General features: G+C 39.9%; 1 protein-coding gene across 7 annotated transcripts in view; it reads right to left on the bottom strand.

Annotated features, from left to right (window-relative positions):
- The window catches only part of LOC112241223 (gastrula zinc finger protein XlCGF52.1-like), an 85,117-nt gene that overhangs the window by 49,885 nt on the left and 11,960 nt on the right, over positions 1-23,272 (bottom strand). For 3 of the 7 annotated variants that reach the window (XM_042314333.1, XM_042314336.1, XM_042314324.1), the window contains exons 3-4: positions 18,277-18,510; positions 14,702-14,950 (exon numbers count right to left, since the gene is read on the bottom strand). The exons of 1 other annotated variant lie outside the window; for it this stretch is intronic. In XM_042314333.1, the coding sequence (XP_042170267.1) occupies positions 14,702-14,950; positions 18,277-18,510 (483 nt within the window). Of the gene's footprint in view, positions 1-10,693; positions 12,603-14,701; positions 14,951-18,276; positions 18,511-20,001; positions 20,118-23,272 lie in introns of those variants that run through there. 3 more of the 7 variants (XM_042314325.1, XM_042314331.1, XM_042314326.1) reach the window with 3 other exon arrangements.

The following is a 23,272-nucleotide window of genomic DNA, read 5'->3' as shown; positions in this document are numbered from 1 at the left end:
ATCTGTTTTCGCTTTGTCATTATGGCATATTGTGTGTAGATTGAGGAAAAATGTAATTGAATCCATTTTAGAATAAGGCTAACGTAACAAAATGTGGAAAAGGGGAAGGGGTCTGAATACTTTCCGAATGCCCTGTAAGGAACTGGCAACTCGTTCTCATTCTGAGAAATAAGGTTGGCCCCTTGATTTAACATCTGAACAAAGCAGACAGGCTAACAAGCTTTTCAAACAGTTGGAGACAGACAGAAGGATGTGTTCATAACAATTCAAATGTTCAGCCTTGTTAGCAAATAGATCCAAGTTGGCTAAACTTGAAATATAAAGATTAGCTGGCTAGTCACTAGCACGTGGGCTTGAGAGATTGTTGATGAGACATGTGTTAATGTTCTATAATGCCTACAATAAGTTAGTCATTAGTAGTTACATTTGTATTACAGAAAGGGTCAATTTAATAGACTTGAAAGCCAGATCAGTGATTATTGCAACAACAACACAAAAGCATGTTAAACTATTTTTATATAAAATAATAAATGATTAGTTGGTCTTATGGTTGTGGAAGGCTTTTATTTAGCCTAAATATAACAACCACAAGCGCTGAATTCATTTGATTATTGACTGTTAGAAAGGCAGTGTATTTGACCTTTAATTGTACAACGCTTATTTAGAGAAAAACTAAATGTAGATATCTTGAAATGCCCAGAAGTTTGAAAACTGAAGATACAGCTGTATGATTTTTTGGTCCATATCGTCCAGCCCCAATGGAGAACATTAGAGTAAAGTACAATACTTTATACTGTACTGTACTCTGTACTGTTGTACTCTACTGAACTAACTGTTACTTTTCTTCCTGTACTCTACTGTACTGTGCTTTCCAATCTTGTGAAACAGTAGCTATGTTTCCAAGAAGTTATCCAGTGATTGTTTTTTGTTGACATGTAGAAAAAGTTTGAATAGAAAATAGATCAGACAATTGCCCACTAGGTTGTTTCCATTTAACTATCTTGTGCTGATAAAAACAGTTGTACGTAATGACGCACCTCGTACTGTCAAAATGATTCAGCAATCATAATTTATTCAACAAACACTGTTTTCATTCTCATTTGACAGAATAAAGAAACTGAAACAAAAGAAACATCCACCCGTCAAACAGATAAAAATGTTGTCGAGCATTAAAACATTTCTCCTATATCTGCCGTTTCCATTACACATGTCGCAAATAATGTTTTTACCACATTGCTTTGTTGAATGCACCCGAGTCAATGAAAACCTGCCTAATGATATCTGAGTGATTGGTTCAGATTTGGTCAGGTCTAATGTTTGGCTTTCAAGTCTATTAAATTGACCCTTTCTGTTGCATTGGCTTTATTAGTCCTGGTTCCTGTGATTAATAAATGTGTCTATTTAAGCGCTGAATAGACCCATCAGCTACCCAACTTTATCAGGAGTTATCCTGAGCTGATTTGCAATGAGAATCAATGTGTTTACATAGTGGGAAATGTAGAAGTATAATTTTTTTGCTATGATCATCTCGTCAAAAATGTACGGAGAAACTTGAAACCACTGATTATCATGACAATTTAGCTGACAGGGTTCAACTCCCAGTCAACAGAGGTTTCAGAGTCCTGCAATAGAGCTGAGATGCTAATATTTGTGTAAACTCTACATAGTTGTGTTCTGTGGGTGTCACTGAGTAGGCTGAACAATCCATAGGTAAGGCTGTAGAGTGCAATATGAATGTCCAACACAAACAAAATACCCTCCATACTCAACTGGTGGACCTCGGTCCGGATCCAGAATGGGGTGAATACGGACCCCCTAATTTTTGCCTTTGGGATACGAACCCTGGTAAAAAAAGACACTGACAGGTTTAGGATTGCAGGAAATTAGCTTTAAAACAGCTAAATGTTTTCTCTGCTAAGAGGAGGGCTGTTAAGATTTTGGGGTTGCAAGTTAGGGGTTTGTTACAACGCCAATAAATGACAATATCCATCCGGACCGTTGCCACCTAGGAAATTTGTGTGACCGGACCTTCTGAAAAAGTACTGGAGTGCCCCTGCAATAGACTGACTGGGAAGGTGATTTTTCAGTCAAAGTCCTGCAATAACAGCTAAGAATTTGTGAAAACTCTTGATAATAGTTTTCTGTTGGTGTCACAGGTTTCATGGGTGCACAATCCAACCCGATTCATAAGTGCATATATGAATGCCCCCAATGCAAATGTGTGGTCTAATACCTCCACAGTGTGATTTCAACGTTTTTTTCTGGTTATTTTCAAACTTTTTAATTACATTTTTTAACAAGGCAAGTCAGTTAAAAGAAAACATATTCTTATTCACAATGACGACCAAGACCGGCCAAACCTCGACGCCGCTGGGCCAATTGTGCGACCGCCCGATGGGACTCAATGAAACAAATTCATTATTGTATTAAATTAAGTAACAACATTCAAATCATGTTTAGCGTTATCTAGTCCAGTATGTCATGATTGCACTATTTTGTATCCGTTTGCGTTACTTTCAATGAGGAACTTTTATTTTGAGGGGGAACCGCAAATCCCACTATTGTGGCTAATCGTTATTGTCGCTAACTTCACATAGGTAGGGACAAGCGACTACCAGGGTTGTTTCCAGCAGGACGGAGACGTTGGCCACGATCAGAACAAATGTATTATGTAGAACAAGCATGCCTCTGATTCCAAGGAATCATGTCAGTTCTATTCAGAGCACTTCAATCTGCAACTTTCCAAAACGTTTTCGTTCTGAACATCCCCAGGCAAAACCCAGAGCTATATACGAACCTGCAAAGCCTCACAAATGAACGCGTGGTGGGCTCCGCATCGTGCGCTTTTAATATATTTGTTTTGCACATTCTTCACTCAATCGGTTTGGCAACAAAACCTTTCCCAAACGTGATAATACCTTGACGGGTGTTACCTAGCATGTTATTACATTATTTCGATATTAGACAGTTTAAACGTGCTATTACATACCTGTAGTAATAAAGAGAAACGGACAGCACAGTTTAAACGTTTTCTAAATTCTAAAGAATGGTGTGCGCCTACCGGAACTTCCTGTTCCCCACACTACCAAAGTGCAACAGAGACATCTATTGGATTGATGGACTAACTTCTGCTAAATCATGTAGAATATAAAAGTGAGATTGATTAGCTACACAAATAAAACTTGGTTTAAAAAACGAAAGGGGTGTCTGTTTAAGTGTCTAAGTTTTCAACCCATTACACATGCATTGTAGATGATCTCTGTGGAAGGCCAAGAAGATCATCAAGAACCTCAGCCACCAGAGCCACGGCCTGTTCACCCTGCCACCATCTTGAAGGCGAAGACAGTACAGGTGCATCAAAGCTGGTACCAAGAGAATGAAACTGCTTCTATCTCCAGGCCATAAGACTGTTAAACAGTCATCCTTGATTTGATTTAGAGAATATTGGTGACAAGCAACTTGGCTTGTCTCAGTGTGTAGAGGTGTCATGACATGTATTGAGTAGATAAATACAGATATACAGTACCAGTCAAAAGTTTGGACATACCTACCCTTTCCAGGGTTCCTTTAGTTTTCTTATTTTCTACATTGTATAATAATAGTGAAGACATCAAAACTATTAAATAGCACATATGGAATCATGTAGTAACCAAAAAGGTGTTAAAAAAATGAAAATATATTTTATATTTGAGATTCTTCAAAGTAGCCACCCTTTGACTTGATGACAGCTTTGCACACGCTTGGCATTCTTCTTCACTAGTCAGACAACAGATGAGGTTTCTCCCATTTATGTACATGTTGGTGTCTTTTTAAGTGGCCATGTTGAGAGAAAGTCTTCCAACGGTCAGAGCAGGAGTAAACTTCTCTCCTGTGTGTATACATTGGAGTGTTCTTATGTTGCTCTGCTGAGAGAAAATATTCTCACAGTCAGAACAGGAGTAGGGCTTCTCTCCAGTGTTGAACTGTCAGATCCCTTGATATTTTGCCGGGTCTTCCCACAGTCAGAGCAGGGATACAGATTCTCTCCTGTGTCTATTTTTAGGTGTATTTTTAGCTTTGATAGAATTGGGAAAATCTCAATGTGGGCAGTGGTGAGACCTCTTAGCTCTGGGACCTTCCTGCTGTTGCTCTCTGGATGTAGAGAATGTGTCAACATGGTCTCATGTGTGAACAACATCAGAAGAACCAGTCAGTTGGTGTGATACACATGTCAATCAAATGTATTTTATAAAGCCCTTTTTACATCTGCAGTTGTCATTAAGTGCTTTACAGATACCCTAACCTAACGTATCAGGCGTAAAATAAACACCACAAGCTTGCGGTTTTCAGGCTTTGACTTCCTCTCTGCCTTTTCCCTGAAAAACGGATGCTTCCGGTGTTCGGTGACTCCGCTGAGGGTGCAGGTACCGAGACCAAAACCCCAAAGAGCAAGCAATGCAGAAGCACAGTGGTAGTAAAAACTCCCTAGAAGGAAGGAACCTAGGAAGAAACCTAGACAGGAACCAGGCTCCAAGCAGTGGCCGGGCTCTGGCTGGGCCACTCAAGGACATTACGAGAATTGTCCAGAAGCCACTCCTGCGTTGTCTTGGCTGTGTGTTTAGGGTCGTTGTCCCGTTGGCAGGTGAACCTTCACCCCAGTCTGAAGTCCTGAGCGCTCTGGAGCAGGTTTTCATCAAGAATCTCTCTGACATCTACTGTCAACTTTGGGACCTGAAATAGACAGGTGTGTGCCTTTCCAAATCATGTCCAATCAATTGAATTTACCACAGCTGGACTCCAATCAAGTTGTAGAAACATCTCAAGGATAATCAATGGAAACAGGATGCACCAGAGCTCAATTTCAAGTCTGATAGCAAAGGGTCTGAATACTTATGTAAATAAGTATTTCTGTTTAAATGTGGGTTTTTTTGTAAACATTTCTAAAAACGTGTTTTCATTGGTATTATGGGGTATTGTGTGTAGATTGCTGAGGAAAACGTTTTATTTAATACATTTTGGAATAAGGCTATAAAGTAACAAATGTGGAAAAAGTTAAAGGGGTCTAAATACTTTCCAATGCACTGTAGCTAATTTAGAAAAACGGGATTGTCTTTTTCTCCTTTTTAATGTTACAAATAACAATGGAAATCAATAACTCTGTCTCTGTTGTCATATGTTTCTTTCTGGTAAGCATTTCCCATCCTGGAGTCTGAGACCTTGTGGAAATTTGTGGTGGAGAAGAATGTATGACAATTTAGACACTACATTACCCTATAGTAGTTATCATCATCATGCTTTCCATGGTTTAAGCCTATAGCTAGCTATGCCTTGCTAACTAGTTATACTGTTGTCCAGCTAGCTATAAAAGTGCATGCTAACACGAAAGATTTGTATAACTAACCCAAGATTGACCACACCCTGTTGTTTCCAATGGGTGACTTTTATTGTGAAGGCGAGCCGTAAATTCCACTGATGTGGATAATCGTTATTGTGGCTAGCTTCACACAAAGGTGAGCCCAGCTAGCTAGCGAGTAGCGACCATATCATAGCTATTTGTCAGTTTCAGGTTAGGAAATTTAGCAAGCTACAGTAGCTAGTCAAGGTTAGAAAGCTACCTAGCTAATCCAAACAAAACTCAACATACTACATGGAAAGTATATTCTGCACAATGTGATATGGTAACTAGTTAGCAGGCCGAACAATAACGCAAACGTTTGCTAGCTACAGTTATGGCACTGCAGTTAGCTAGCAGGCCAAAATGCTAACTAACTTCCTATGCTAAATCGTTCAGCAGAATTCATGTATCCCCAAAAGAAAACTAAACAAATTGCATGTTAAACGTACCTTTCTCTCTCCTGTCTTGACGTTTCTGTCTCACCTATAACACTTTTTTTTCGCGTCAATCTATAGTATCATGTCAAAATTTTGCACACTGACCTTTTCGACCCCTGTTCTAAAGAAAATAATTAACTTTTTACTCAATACATTTTCCATGACAACCAAAAGTACTCATTTCATTCCGAATGCTTAGCACGACAGGAAAATGGTCCAATTCACACAGTTACCAAGAGAACAACCCTGGTCATCCAGGTCGGTGGACTTACTAAACATAAATGCTTTGTTTGTAAATTGTCTTAGTGTTGGTGTGCCCCTGGCTATTAAATCATGTTTTGAATTTTTTTTAATTGTAATTTATTTGGTTTACAATTGTGCCATCTGGTTCGTTTAATATAAGGAATGTGACTAATATTTTTTGCTTTTGATACTTAAGTATATTTAAAACCCTTATACTTTGACTCAAGTATTTTACTAGATGACTTTCACTTTTACAATTAATAAGGTATCTTTACTTTTACTGAAGTATAACAACTGGGTACTTTCCCCACCACTGGCTATTGGTTCCCTGTAATTACAAGTAGCACCCCACCAGATAGACTTCATTATTACTGGCCAAATCCTGTGTAACACCTAGTAATTACATTGTACTTGTGCAGATATTAAATATACTCTGTGTTGTACTAGTGTATTTGTTCTCCCACTTGGATGTCATTTTCACAAGCTTTAAATTGAGGGCCAGGTTGTCAGGGTGGGTAATGTACTGTATAGATACACATTAATTACTCCTAAAGATACACTTAATTTTAACTAGCTAAATCCTGTGTAAGAACTCGAAATTACATTGTATTTAGGCAAACATTACATGTGCTTTGAAAGTGTCGTATTCCTCATCTGGGATGAGACTCATTTTAGATCTGTTTTTGAAAGCTCAACCAAGTAAACCCAGATGGTTTCAGTAATTATATCTATATTTATTTACCAGGTAAATTGACTGAGAACACATTCTCATTTACAGCAACAACCTGGGGAATAGTTACAGTGGAGAGGAGGGGGGATGAATGAGCCAATTGGAAGCTAGGGATGATTAAGGTGGCCATGATGGTATGAGGGCCAGATTGGGAATTTAGCCAGGACCCTGGGGTAAACACCCCTACTCTTATGAATAGTGGCTTGGGATATATATAGTGACCGCAGAGAGTCAGGGTACCCGTTTAAGGTCCCACCCGAAAGATGGCACACAGGGAAATGTCTCCAATCACTGTCCTGGGGCATTATGATTTTTATTTTATACCAGAGGAAAGACTGCCTCCTGCTGGCCCTCCAACACCACTTCCAGCAGCATCTGTTTTCCCATCCAGAGACCGACCAGGACCAACCCTGCTTAGCTTCAGAGGCTAGCTAGAAGGGGGGTATATTGCTGGCAATTATTAATTAGAGCCTATAATAAGGACCTCATGAAAGGAAGTGTTACCAGCATCTCTTCTTTATGTATATGCTGGTGTGCTTTAAAAAACCCAAGAGTCAATGTCCGCATCCCCGTCGAAATCAAATTAGCTTAATAATGAAAAATCCCCATCAAAAGCCTTCTGTTTCAGCTAGAGATGTATTTTTGAATTGGCTGTGTCTCAATTCAACACATCCGCTGATGTCAGCCTTCCGCATCTGTGGTGGAAGGTGGCAGAGCTGCAGTGTTGTTTGTCAGACCAGGAGACACTAACTTCTGTCTGTAGCCTACAAGGTGAGACTCACAAGTACATTTTGCTCTAGGATCCCCACTAGTGTCTGAAGGTAGCAGGTACAAGTTTTTTAAATGTTTTATGTTGAGACATATATATTGAAAAAAGGGGTTAAATACAGGTAAACATATATATGTTTTACTGATCTTTCTTAATCTCTCAGACATAGGACAGAAACTTCAAAACCAACTTCCCTTTGAAAATTGTTAGCAATGTCATCCCCCGCTCACTATCAAAAGGATTAGCAACTGTTAGCGTCAATTCCAGTCAATTCACAAAGTATCCCAAATTACAATTCCACATTTTCCTCGTTCAAAAGCTATGAAGAGAATTGGATGTCAGAATGACAGAATTCAACCTAACAATAGACTGGGTCATAATGTATGGACGTCTAAATTATCAAGATAAATTATAGATAGAACCTGCTCTTACCATGAACAACAGATTTCCCAATCTTCTCCTCATCTATAATGTTGACATTCAGCTCCAGTGTTTGACTGCAGTCTTCCAGTTTCGCTGATCCCAGTTCTAAATAGAAGTCTGAGGTCAACTTCCTGGTTCTCCTCTGTGCAGGCCACACCCCCTCCCATTGTAATATTACATATGAACACATTTTGAACAATGGCTTCCTAAAATGCTGTGGTGCTGACTAACACAATAGGAAAGGTTGTGGTAGATGTGTTCCATCACAGACGAGTTCACAGCTCTTCCACTCTGAACAATGGGGATGGAAAGGGTAATGCAGCTTCCTCTCTGGTTCCATTCGACAAGAGAGTTCATAGCTCTGTTACTCTGAGCATTCATAACAATGACGCCCTAAACTGCACCATCAATACCAGAGTTCTACAAGACTGTTTACATAATCAACAGGGCATTTCAACAGTCTGAGCCTGAATATAATCCTGGGCATATATTGAGCTCTAACAATAAAGAATGAATACTGTAGTGGTGTGAGAAAGGTAACACAAGCTTCCTCTCTGGTTCCATTCCCCAATAGTAACCGGGTCATTATTGGATTGTGGTGTTAATGCTGTCCCTGGACTTTGGCACCACATAAAACACTTTCAAATAAGAAATAATACTTTGTTTGTTTTATTTAACAAGAAACATATTTAAGTAATTTATACTGCAAATTGGCTTATCCCCATGGTGACGTCTAAAGATGTAGTGACATGTTTTGAGCATATAGACATGTACATTATTTTGAATACCATGAAGTAAACAAATCATAGTATTTTCTGTATAGATAACCCAAAAAAACAAAGTATGACCAGCACAAATTCATGTAGAATGTTTATTTTTCATAGGCAGATCAATAAGTTCATTGCAGTTATCCAAATACATTAACCAATGACTAAAGTAATCAATCTAGTATTCTAAGGCAATTTAATAAACACTTGTAGTCATTTCAGAGCCTGCATATCATTAAAAAAAAGTTATGTAGTTAAAATATAATCCACCCAAACTAAATGGTGAAAACGAATCATCACCACCATCTCTATCTGACACGTGTCTACTAGCTCATTCCCACAGAGAACTGCAGAGGGACAACTTGGTGTCAGAGCAAAACGTACTATATGTAACAAAATCCATACCACACACTTTAGTATGATACAGTATGCTTTGTTACATTACAGTGGCCTACAAATGTAAAATGAGTAGTACAATATAATAAGATTTGTATGGCGTATAGTATGCTACGAATTACAATTCGTACAATATGTTACGAATATGCAATACGTATATTTTACTTATTCCAATTTGTTGTTGCTAACGTTAATGAAAATGCTAAGTAGTTGCATGCTAACCTAACATGCTTGGTACACTATATAAACAGAAAAGTATAAAGACACCCCTTTAAATTAGTAGAGTCGGCTATTTCAGCCACACCCGTTATTGACAGGTGGCATCCCATCGTCATGGGATGCCACCTTTCCAACAAGTCAGTTCGTCAAATATCTGCCCTGCTAGACCTGCCCCGGTCAACTATAAGTGTTGCTATTGTGAAGTGGAAACGTCTAGGAGCGAAGTGGTAGGCCACGCAAGCTTTCAGAACGGGACCGCCAAGTGCTGAAGCGCGTAAGAATGGTCTGTCCGGGCCTCCCGGGTGGCGCAGTGGTTAAGGGCGCTGTACTGCAGCGCCAGCTGTGCCATCAGAGTCCCTGGGTTCGCGCCCAGGCTCTGTCGTAACCGGCCGCGACCGGGAGGTCCATGGGGCGACACACAATTGGCCTAGCGTCGCCCGGGTTAGGGAGGGCTTGGTCGGTAGGGGTGTCCTTGTCTCATCGCGCACCAGCGACTCCTGTGGCGGGCTGGGCACAGTGTGCGCTAACCAAGGTGGCCAGGTGCACGGTGTTTCCTCCGGCGCATTGGTGCGGCTGGCTTCCGGGATGGATGCACGCTGTGTTAAGAAGCAGTGCGGCTTGGTTGGGTTGTGTATCGGAGGACGCATGACTTTCAACCTTCATCTCTCCCGAGCCCGTACGGGAGTTGTAGCGATGAGACAAGATAGTAGCTACTACAACAATTGGATACCACGAAATTGGGGAGAAAAAGGGGTAAAATTCACAAAAAAATAAAATAATAAATAAAAATAATTGTCTGTCCTCAGTTGCAACACTCACTAACGAGTTCCAAACTGCCTCTGGAAGCAACATCAACACAAGAACTGTTCGTCAGGAGCTTCACAAAAATGGGTTTCTATGGCCGAGCAGCCGCAAACAAGCCTAAGATCACCCAGATGTGCAATGCCAAGCGTCAGCTGGAGTGGTGTAAAGCTCACCGCCATTGGACTCTGAAGCAGTGGAAACACGTTCCGTGGAGTTATGAATCCCGCCTTATCATCTGGAAGTCTGATGGACAAATCTGGGTTTGGCGGACGCCAGAAGAATGCTACCTGTCCCAATGCATAGTGCCAACTGTAAAGTTTGGTGGAGGAGGAATAATGGTCTGAGGCTGTTTTTCATGGTTCGGGCTAGGCCCCTTAGTTCCAGTGAAGGGAAATCATAACGCTACAGCATACAATGACATTCTAGATGATTTTGTGCTGCCAACTTTGTGGCAACAGTTTGATGAAGACCCTTTCCTGTTTCAGCATGACAATGCTCCTATACAAAGCGAGGTCCATACAGAAATGGTTTATCGAGATCGGTGTGGAAGAACTTGACTGGCCTACACAGAGCCCTGACCTGAACCCCATTTAACAACTTTGGGATGAATTGGAATGCCGACTTTGAGCCAGGCCTAATTGCCCAACATTACTTGTGACTGAATGAAAGAAATTCCCCACAGCAATGTTCCAACATCTAGTGGAAAGCCTTCCCAGAAGAGTGGAGGCTGTTATTTCAGCAAAAGGGGCACCAAGTCCATGATTTTGGAATGAGATGTTCAATGAGCAGGAGTCCACATACTTTTGGTCATGCAATGTTGTTGCAAAGTTGCATATTAGCTAAAATGCTAAAGTACATGTTGATGCATGTCTATGTTTTGTAGTAAAAAAGATGGAGAAAGATCATTTACAATGACATTCTATAATGCTCCCTTTCCTCCGCACAGTTAACACAGTGAGAAAAAAATATGATTACAATAGAGTGTTAATGTTATCAAATTCACTGTTACCACTTCCTTTATGAGATGAGAATGAGGTGATGTAGTGACTAATCTTGGCTGGTCTGAGACAACTGATGATGCTTCTCACCTTTATGGATACATTGATGTGTTTTTAAGGTGGCCAATCGGGAGAAACTCTTCCCACGGTCAGAGCAGGAGTAAGGCTTCTCTCCTGTGTGTATTCGCTGGTGACATTTTAAGTGGATCTGTTGGGAGAAACTCTTCCCACAGTCAGAGCAGAAGCAAGGCTTCAGTCAGAGCAGAAGCAAGGCTTCTCTCCTGTGTGTCCTATTGGGTGAACTTTTTGCTCAGTTGACGTTGTGTAGCACTTCCCACAGTTAAAGGAGATAAGCCTTACTCCTGCTTTATGTATATGTTTGTGTATTTTTTAGTTGCCCTGTTGGGAGAAACTCTTTCAACTGTCAGAGCATTAGTAAGGCTTCTCTTCTGTATGTATAAGTTCATGTCTTTTTAAGTTGCCCAGTCGGGAGAAACTCTTCCCACAGTCAGAACAGGAGTAAGGCTTCTCTCCTGTGTGTGTTCTCTGATGAATTTTTAGGTTAGTTGATGATGTGAAGCATTTTACACAATTAGAGCAGGCATAAGGCTTCTCTCCTGTGTGTGTTCTCTGATGACTTTCAAGACCAGAGTATGTTGTGAAGCATTTTACACAATCAGAGCAGGAGTAAGGTTTCTCTCCCGTGTGTGTTCTCTGATGAACTTTCAGGCCATTTGATGTTGTGAAGCATTTTAAACAGTCAGAGCAGAAGTAAGGCTTCTCTCCTGTATGTATACGTTCATGTGTTTTTAGGTGGCCCAGTCGAGAGAAACTCTTTCCACAGTCAGAGCAGGAGTAGGGCTTCACTCCTGTATGCATACGTTCATGTGCTTTTATGTTGCTCAGTAGAGAGAAACTCTTCCCACAGTCAGAGCAGGAGTAAGGCTTCTCTCCTGTATGTATACGTTCATGTGTTTTTAGGTGGCCCAGTCGAGAGAAACTCTTTCCACAGTCAGAGCAGGAGTAGGGCTTCACTCCTGTATGTATACCTTCATGTGTTTTTAGGTGGCCCAGTCGAGAGAAACTTGCCCCACAGTCAGAGCAGGAGTAAGGCTTCTCTCCTGTATGTATATGTCCATGTCTTTTTAAAGTGTCCAGTCGTGAGAAACTCTTTCCACAGTCAGAGCAGAAGTAAGGCTTCAATCCTGTATGTATCCGTTCATGCACTCTCTGATGAACTATCAGAACCTTTAATGTTGTGAAATCCTTGCCACAGTCAGTACAGGAATACAGATTCTCTCCTAAGTGTATTTTTAGGTGTATTTTCAGCTTTGATAGAAATGAGAAAATCTCCCCACAATGTGGGCAGTGGTGAGACCTCTTAGCTCTGTGATCTTCCTGCTGTTGCTCTCTGAATGTAGAGAATGTCTCTCCATGGTTTCCTGTGTGAACATCATCAGAAGAATAATCAGTTGGTGTCATATACAGTACCAGTCCAAAGTTTGGACACACCTACCCATTCCAGGGTTTTTCTTTATTTTGACTATTTTCTACATTGTAGAATAACAGTGAAGACATCAAAACTATGGAATCATGTAGTAACCCCAAAAAATGTTATATTTTAGATTCTTCAAAGTAGCCACCCTTTGCCTTGATGACAGCTTTGCACTCTTGGCATTCTCTCAACCAGCTTCACCTAAAATGCTTTACCAACAGTTTGAAGGACTTCCCACATATGCTGAGCACATGTTGGCTGCTTTTCCTTCACTCTGCGGTCCAACTCATCTCAAGCCATCTCAATTGGGTTGAGGTCTGGGGATTGTGGAGGCCAGGTCATCCGATGCAGCGCTCCATCACTCGCATTCTTGGTTAAATAGCCCTTACACATCCTGGAGGGGTGTTTTGGATCATTGTCCTGTAGAAAAAAACAAATGATAGTCCCACTAAGCCCATACAAGATGAGATGGCATATCGCCTCAGAATGCTGTGGTAGCCATGCTGGTTAAGTGTGCCATTCTAAATCAATCACAGACACTGTCATCACCAGCAAAACACCCCCACACCGCCTCCTCCATGCTTCACAGTAGGAACCACACACGCAGAGATTATCCGTTCACCTACTACTCTGCGTCTCACAAAGACACAACGGTTGGAATCAAAAATCTCATATTTGGACTCAACACACCAAATTACAGATTTCCACTGGTCTCATGTCCATTGCTCATGTTTCTTGGCCCAAGCAAGTCTCTTCTTATTGGTGTCCATTAGTATTGGTTTCTCTGCATCAATTCAACCATGAAGGCCTGATTCACGCAGTCTCCTCTGAACAGTTGATGTTGAGATGTGTCTGTTACTTGAACTCTGTGAAGCATTTATATGGGATGCAAATTCTGAGGCTGGTAAATCTAACGAACTTACCCTCTGTCGCAGAGGTATCTCTGGGTCTTCCTTTCCTGTGGCGGTCCTCATGAGAGCCCAGTTTCATCATAGTGCTTGATGGTTTTTGAGACTGTGCACTTGAAGACACTTTCAAAGTTCTAGAAATATTCCACATTGACTGGCCTTCATGTCTTAAAGAAGATGGACTGTCATTTCTATACCACCCCTACAGTGTCACAACACAACTGATTGGCTCAAACGCATTAATAAGGCACTTCCACAAATGAACTTTTAATAAGGCACACCTGTTAATTGAAATCTATTCCAGGTGACTTCTTCATGAAGATGGTTGAGAGAATGCCAAGAGTGTGCAAAGTTGTTATCAAGGCAAAAGGTGGCTACTTTGAAGAATCTCAAATATATTTTTATTTGTTTAACACTTTTTTGGTTACTACATAATTCCACATGTGTTATTTAAAAGTTTGTTTTCACTATTATTATACAATGTAGAAAATAGTAAAAATTAAGAAAAACCCTGGATTGAGTAGGTGTGTCCAAACTTTTGACGGGTACTGTCCATGTCAATCAAATGTATTTTATGAAGCCCTTTTAACATCAGCAGTTGTCACAAAGTGCTTTACAGAAACCCAGCCTAAAACCACAAAGAACAAGCAATGCAGGTGTAGAAGCACAGCGGCTAGGAAAAATTCCCTAGAAAGAAGGAACCTAGAAGAAACGTAGAGAGGAACCAGGCCCAAAGGGGTGACCAGTCCTCTTCTGTCTGTACCGGGTGACATATGTATTCATATCAATAGGCTGTACAATACAGGGGAATAAAACTATTCTAAAAGTGGGTAAGAGATGAAAGGGGCGTGTCATCCTCTACTCACTATCACAAGGGTTAGTAACGACACAGACTCATTTCATAGAACTTTAAAACACTGGCAGTTGGTCTACTTCACTTCTTTAGTCTACTCTCTGATCACTCCAGATAGCTCAGTTAATAAAACAAATGCTGGCAATACTGGTGTCAAACCACGCAAGTCTCAGTAGCATGAAATAACATCTACCTTCTCATTGAAACAGTTCATCATGAAACAGTTCTACTGCAACTTTTCATACACAGTGGGAAGTTGGAATAAATAACAGAACCTCCTCTTACCATGAGAAACAGATTTCCCAATCTTCTCCTCCTCTTCTTCATCTTTAATGATGACATTCAGTTCCAGTGTTTGACTGCAGTCTTCCAGCTTCACTGATGCCATCTCTGGATCCTGCAGTGCAAACTGGGCTCCACTGTCACAATCAGGACCCAGTAACTGTAGGTTTGGACTCAGTGTGGAAGGAGAGAGGCAGGCTGGGTTTGTCGTCACTGTTGATGTTACCGGCCCCAGACTTAATTCTAGCCGTCCTATAGTAACAATGAGAAACAGACAACAAAAAGTTAGTCTTGACATTTATGGCACTTTCTTTATCCTCAAAAAATATATTATATTTCTTCTTGTTCAATGATCTAAAACAGTGCTTGACTTGGACTGAAATAGGTCCCGGTACTGTTTATATTTGTATTTATTTTATTTAACCTTTATTTAACCAGGAAGGGCTCATTGAGATTTAAAAATCTCTTTTTCAAGAGCATCCTGGCCAAGATAGGCAGCACCAGGTCATTACAAAAATTACAGACAGACATGAAAAACTACAAGTAATCTAGTAAAAACCATTGAATTCACAATAGTATAACAAAATCAAAAACAGCAAATTAAAAACATTGACAGGTCAGGGAATCAGCCTCAAAATCCTTCATCAGTGATTTAAAAACACCAATCGGGACAAGTTCTTCCAGTTTAAAAGTATTTTGTAAGGCGTTCCAAGACGATGGCGCAGAGTACATAAAAGCCCTTTTACCAAATTCAGTTTGGACATTTGGAACAGTTAGCAGGATAAAGTCCAGTGAACGAAGAGAGTACCCACCACATTTCTGAACCATAAAAATGCCCAAATAAAAAGGTAGTAAACCCAAAATGGCTTTGTAAGGAGCTCCACAATACTGTTGAGCTAATATTCTATAAGAGGAACATGAGCTCAAACAGTAGAAATTTGAGGTGACGGTACTCAGCTCTGGTGAGCTGCTGTCCAAGTCAAGAACTGATGTCATTTCAAAAGATCTGGTAGCTAAGCATTGACTACAAAACATTAACGAATTGATATTAGACAAAGTACACACTTTAAAATTAGTCTACACAACATAAATTAAGCTACACAATGTAAGTGCACTTAAACTATAGTAGATTTCCCAAATTCACATTGTTTTAGGCAGCACTATGTGCTATTTTCCTAAATAACCTTGTCTTCACTTTATTATTTCAATCAATTGTATTTCCTGTCCACACCATAGCAACATTTATAGATACATAAAGAAACAACTGAATGTGTCTGAATATTAGTACACATGTAGAAAACTGATGATCATTACATTCAGCTTCAAACCTGTAGTAAGACCGTGAAATTGTCTCTGCATTGTCTTTTGGCATTCTGTACTACTGGAACCCTGGCAACCTCAATCTGCCTTTCTCTCACCTGACACCTCAGATCTCCAGCCCCATTGGCACCCCCACAACTAACACACACAACTTTCTCCACGATACCACACATTCCTTCATCTCATGCCCTCCTGCACACTTCTCACATCTAGGCATCTCACTCCTACACACTGCTGCAACAGGCCCATAAACCTGACACCTAAAACACTGTAGTATTTACGGAACAAAAGCGCCCACAGGATAACTGACACTTCCTACCTTGACCTTTCTGGCAGAGACTCTCCATCAAAACTCTACATGACAGGTGTCTTCTGTTTCCCAACGCTCTACACCGGATCTACGTCTCACCAAATGGCGGGTGTCACAGACACCTGGAATCTTCTATTTCAACTGCTCCACCTCAACACTTTAAACTTGTTATCACTTCTTTCAATGCCGCCATGTCCCATCCAACCTGACAGAGCTTGAGACGACCTACAGAGAAGGGAGAAACTCCCCAAATACAGGTGTGCCAAGATTGTAGCGTCATACCCAAGAAGATTTGAGGCTATAATCGCTGCAACAAAGTACTGAGTAAAGGGTCTGAATACTTGTATAAATGTAATATTTCCGTTTCTATATTTTAAAAAATAAAGGGAACGCTAAAATAACACATCCTAGATCTGAATGAATGAAATATTTATTAAATTATTTTTTCTTTACATAGTTGAATGTGCTGACAACAAAACCACACAAAAATTATTAATGGAAATCAAATGTATCAACCCATGGAGGTCTGGATTTGGAGTCACACTCAAAATTAAAGTGGAAAACCACACTACAGGCTGATCCAACTTTGATGTAATGTCCTTAAAACAAGTCAAAATGAGGCTCAGTAGTGTGTGTGGCCTCCACGTGCCTGTATGACCTCCCTACAACGCCTGGGCATGCTCCTGATGAGGTGGCGGATGGTCTCCTGAGGGATCTCCTCCCAGACCTGGACTAAAGCATCCGCCAACTCCTGGACAGTCTGTGGTGCAACGTGGCGTTGGTGGATGGAGCGAGACATGATGTCCCAGATGTGCTCAAATGGATTCAGGTCTGGGGAATGGGCGGGCCAGTCCATAGCATCAATGCCTTCCTCTTGCAGGAACTGCTGACACACTCCAGCTACATGAGGTCTAGCATTGTCTTGCATTAGGAGGAACCCAGGGCCAACCGCACCAGCATATGGTCTCACAAGGGGTCTGAGGATCTCATCTCGGTACCTAATGGTAGTCAGGCTACCTCTGGCGAGCACATGGAGGGCTGTGCGGCCCCCCAAAGAAATGCCACCCCACACCATGACTGACCCTGAAGCTGGATAATCACCAACAAAATGTGAAAGTTCAGACCGATTTCTCTTCTGAATTCAGACTCAAAAATTAGTGCTAAGGCCTTAGCAAGGAGATTGTGTATTAGATACGGGAGAACTCCATCCAAAGACCAAAATGGTGTTGTGAAAATCATCAAGGTTTTCACAATGTGAGGAGAGTACTAATACTGCCATTCTCTCACTTGATGAAGAGAGTTGAGTGGTCTTATTTCAAGTGCTTAAGATATTTGGGTTTGGGGACTACTTCTGTAAATGGAATAAGATATGATATACAGATATACTTTATTTATTTATATTATTGGATTTCTTTATGTTTGGTTGCTATGTTTTCATCTCTCTTTGGGTTGGGGGGTGAAAAGAGAAAATGCAATTGTATTTCTGTAATTGTTCTACTTGGAACTAATTAATATATGTGAGAGAGGTGCGGGGGGCTGCCATAATGGACATCCACGTCTTTGGCGCCCGGGGAACTGTGGGTGCCTTGCTCAGGGGAAAAAGACAGATTTTTACTTTGTCAGCAAACTTTTGGTTACTGGCCCAACGCTCCAACCACTAGGCTACCTGTAAGTATTCATACAAGTAGGCTGTGCAATGCAAAAGGGGAATACAACTATTCTCAGGTTTCGTTTCATAGAACTTTAAAACACTGGCAGTTTGTCTACTTCACCTCTTTAGTCTCCTCTCTGGTGCTGGTGTCAAACCATGCAAGTCTCAGTAGCATGAAATAACATCTACCTTCTCATTGAAACAGTTCATCATGAAACAGTTCTACTGCAACTGTTCATACACAGTGGGAAGTTGGAATGAAAAGCACAAACTTAGTTAGATAGAACCTGCTCTTACCATGAGAAAGAGATTTCCCAATCTTCTCCTCCTCTTCTTCATCTTTAATGTTGACATTCAGCTCCAGTGATTGACTGCAGTCTTCCAGCTTCACTGATGCCATCTCTGGATCCTGCAGTGCAAACTGGGCTCCACTGTCACAATCAGGACCCAGTGACTGTGGGTTTGTACTCAGTGTGGAAGGAGAGAGGCAGGCTGGGTTTGTCCTCACTGTTGATGTTACCGGCCTCATACCTGAGTCGGCAAGTAGTAGCAGAGAAACGGACACAAAAGTTATTGTCTTGACAGTTCTGGCACTTACTTTACTCTCTATTAAATATATTATATTTTGTCTTGTTCAATTATCTAATTCAGTGCTGGACTTAGTTGTGTAATTCAGTGCTGAAATAGTTGAGCTAAAACTTAACCTGTAGTAGATAAATGCATAAATGACTCAGAAACAGACGAACCACAAAATACTCATTTTGTGTTCAATTATCTAATTCATTGCTGCTGGTAAATAGTTGTCTACTCATTTTGTGTGCTGGTACTGTTTAAATTTATGTGCAGGAGCTTCATAATACATTTGAGCTAAAACTTAACCTGTAGTAGATAAATGCATAAATGACTCAAAAACTATTTAGTACAAGGTTGGTTAGTTTTATTTTCCTTAACCTTGTATACACTTTATTACTTCAAAAACACAACACAGTTGTGCAACCACAAAATGTGTGGAAGGAGAGAGACAGGTTGGGTTTGTCCTCACTGTTGATGTTACCGGCCTCAGACTTAATCTGAGTCAGCCAGTAGTAATAAAGAGAAACAGACAGTTCTTGCACTTAATTTATTATCTAAAAATATTGTTTATATTTAGCTGCAGGAGTGCCACAATACTGTTGAGCTAATATTCTATAAGAGGAACATGAGTTCAAACAGTAGAAATTTGAGGTGACGGTACTCAGCTTCGGTGAGCTCCTGTGCAAGTCAAGCACGGATCTCATTTCAATAGATCTGGTAGCTAAGCATTGACAACAAAACATTAATCAATTCACATTAGACAAAGTATACATTTTAAATTAGACTACACAACTTAAACGCATTTAATCTATAGTAGATATCCCCTATACACATAAATGCATAAATGACTCAAACATTTTGTACAAGATATGTTGTAGGCAGCACTATGTACCATTTTCCTGAATAACCTTGTCTTCACTGTATTATTCCAGTCAAAAACCAAAAGTATTTCCGTTCACACCATAGTAACATGTATAGATAGACAGATACAACTGAATGTCTCTGAATACTAGTTCACATGTAGAAAACTGATCATCATTACATTTAGCTCCAAAACAGTAGCGCAACCGTAAAATTGTCTCTCTTGCTGCACCCTCACTGCCTGCACTGATGTGCGTTAATGCAGACCGAGGGGGGAACCGCCATTTTACCACCTCGTGAAATTTTACACAAAACCAAAAACGACACGTAAAACGAACCCAGAAATCTCAAATAAATGTATCCTTTATGAAATTACCTTGACGAAATGAGATAATGTTACATCCACTCAGAGACTAACTTTAACCCAAAGTCTCTATGTGACTTGTAAACAAGTTATCACGTTCACTCACGCTGTTTGACACCAAAATAGCACATAAAACCTTCACCAAACGAGATTATACCTTGACGTATTTGTTACCTAACATGTTATTACATGTTCTTTAGATATTAGAACGTGCTATTACATACCAGTAGTAATATATTAGAAACGGACACATCGACTGCACAATTCTGACGTATCCTTTATTCTGAAGAATGATGCGCGCCTGCGCGGAACTTCCTGTTCCCCCACTGCCAGTTTCTAAACCCAGAGACGTAAAAACGCGAGACTTCAGAGAACGCTTGGGAAGCAGAACAAGCCGGGGTTTGAGAAGTCAATGAGAGAAGTGAACAATTTTGATACTTTTGCAGCGGCTAATGGGGATCCTAATAAATACCAAAAAGATTCTGTCGTCACACAGGGGATACATGGCCATTATTTTATCAATTTCATAACTGCAGTGGCTTATTCACTATAGCTCACACTGCATATCATATGTATCCTAGCATCACTAGTGGTTAGAGCGTTGGGCTAGTAGCTGAAAAGTTGCTGGATCGAATCCCCGAGCTGACAAGGCTAAAATCTGTCGTTCTGCCCCTGCACAATGCAGGTAACCCACTGTTCCTTAGTAGGCCGTCATTGAGGTCATTTAAAAAAAATCGCATGAGAAGCCAGACCGACTCAAAGCCATGTAATTAATACTATTTTGATTGATTGTCACAGAAACAAAAATAGATATAAAAGTCTAGCATAAAATCGATCAAATATAATTTAAAACATTTAAATAACCAATTCACAGAAACATCAAACTATGTATGAGTCATTCTGTAAATGTCTAGTAGACTTTTACAACCTTTGCTTTGAGTAGAAATTGCCGTTTTGATTTGATAGAAATACAGAAAATCTCAAATATTGCATTTAAAGATGAAGAAATCAACTCATTCAGTGATTGTTTCTTGAAAAAAGTGATAATATGCATTTATTTAAATTACCTTAAAATAAATGTTCATTTCAAGTGCAATTTGTTCTATATGAAGTTAGACAATGTGTACATAAAGTTGTACAATGTTTACAATCTTAAATCGTATGTCAAATCAATGTTTGCATTTTTAGTGCAACAGGTCCACATTTTAAAGTAGTTACAAGGAACAACAGTAATTTATTTATACGTCTCTAATTTAACAGAAAAATAGGCCCCTTACAATAATGTTCTATTTTGGCTTTGTTGAAGTCCTTCATTGTCATCCCCAGACAAGCTAAATGGAACCATCTCTGGCACACAGAGCGTTCTATCTGCAGTATTAAAAACATAAAACAGGGTTATGTTGATTTACATGTAAACAACAGTTCTGGAATACCCCAATTCTGTTACATGTTTTTGCAATTAGGAACCATTTCAAATTGAATTGGATTTTTGTTCAATTGCTAAATTGACTTTAAATGACATGCATTTGACCACAATCCTGACAGAAGCACACTTAACTGAGGTGTTCATCATAGTTGAGTATTCAGCCAATATAAATCGTATAGTAGAAAAGGCACACATTTGCAAAAAACGTATAAAACATTACAAGAATGGCATCTTATAGATTTGAAATATTTCTATCAAATCATAACTGGAATTTATATTAAAAACAAAGGTTGTAAAAATATGCTAGACATTTATAGAATAAATCATATCTAGTTTGATGATTCTGTGACAAAGGTTGAATTAGTTATTGATTTAAACAGCTTTACATTGCATTTAAGATTTATATATTTCTATTAAATCAAAACTGGATTTTTTTATTCAAAACGAAGGTTGTAAAAGTATCCTAGACATTTAAAGAATAAACCATATCTATATTTATATTTCTGTGACAATCAAAATGAATTAGTTACAGATTTGTACAATTATTAAGGGCTTTTTGCAAATGTCTGCTGATTGTCTGCTTAATGTCTACTTAATGTCCGAATGTGTGAATATAAAAGCAACTTTACCTCGGGAGTAGGCAGATTATCTTCTTCAAACAACGGTAAAACTGATTGACTTTCTTCCTTCTATCCTTCTCTCTTCCTTCTCCGGGAATCTTCTGCTCAAGACGATGAACCTCAATATATAACAAAACCCCAGATATAACACCCTTTAATCGCTGCCCTGCTCCGAAAAACACAATGCTTTCTCCTTCTGCCCTTCTGAGATGCATGAAATCAATACAAAACCACTACTGGTCACTCTGACTGACTACCTTTCCTAATGGCTCCTTCACCATTTTCCTGGCCTCAAATTATCTCCACAAAATACAGACGTGTTGATGAATCGCGCTCCAAAAGAAACCGATGTTCGTTTACAATATCACAACAGAATGTATTACAATGTATAACCGTCATGCCTCAAAACTGGGAGAAAGAAGCAAGTCATTCACCCGCCATTTGTTCCTCAAGACCGTAACACAACGACACGCGGATAATTGTAAGCATCAACATTTTTAAAACGTTTGTAATTTGATAAGGTTGCTATATTAATGATCCGTTTCCATTAATGTCGCAAACTATTATTTCTCTAGGCTAACATGAGAAACTCTGCCTGGATACTTGCATGCTAGTTAACATTAACACTAACTTAGTTGCTCTAGTAGGGTCATGTCCCTCTGGCCAGGATAAACAAAGCGGCAATGTTGTGTATTGTATATTTTCGTAGCTGAATCAGAATTAGTTAGGTAACATAGATGTTCTATTTACTTTATACTTGTCATTAGAATGTCTTCTTTTGGACTATACTGTTGGCAGTTGCATTTTCCTATCTCCTCTAGGGAAAAGTCACTTGGGGACCAGAGAGGGAGATGTCAGGCTTGTCTTTTACATGTCTGGTAATATATCAAAAGGGAGAATTCAGGTTTGAACATTGTCTTCATCAGGAATTTATCTGTGAAACCATGTGTAGAGCTCCACAATGTCTGTACTCCAGTCACTCCCTCCTTTTCCCATTGGAAGGGGGGAGTATAGCAGTGTCTGGAACCATTGTATTACCCCTCTGATGTTGCATGAATCTTGAGATAGCCTCTAGGTCATATACTCACTCCCCTCAGGGAGCTTGTCCATGGGTGGGGTGTATTTGAGATGGGAGTATCTAAAGTAGACAATTGATATATGCCATTGGATGAGGTAATGTTTTGGTAATATGAAGTACCAAGAACGAGAAGTAGAACCTCATCCAAGACACCAAACTGAAAGATAATTTATAGCTAATGCTATCTGCCTATGGGATAATCCTCTTTCAAGTAAAAGGTCTTTGTGAAATTCCTGAGATCTGTGGTTCGTCATGTGAGTTGAGAGGGGTGTATCTTGGCTATAAAAGCTACTAAGTATTCTTTTGTAAGCACTCTCAGAGAATTCATTTATAGACACTGAATTGATCTGAGAGTCAAAGGGCTATGGTGA

This window comes from Oncorhynchus tshawytscha, unplaced genomic scaffold (assembly GCF_018296145.1).
Source record: "Oncorhynchus tshawytscha isolate Ot180627B unplaced genomic scaffold, Otsh_v2.0 Un_contig_5624_pilon_pilon, whole genome shotgun sequence".
Lineage (NCBI taxonomy): Eukaryota > Metazoa > Chordata > Actinopteri > Salmoniformes > Salmonidae > Oncorhynchus > Oncorhynchus tshawytscha.
The sequence above is the reverse complement of the archived record's forward strand: the minus strand, read 5'-3'. Positions and strand labels throughout refer to the sequence as shown.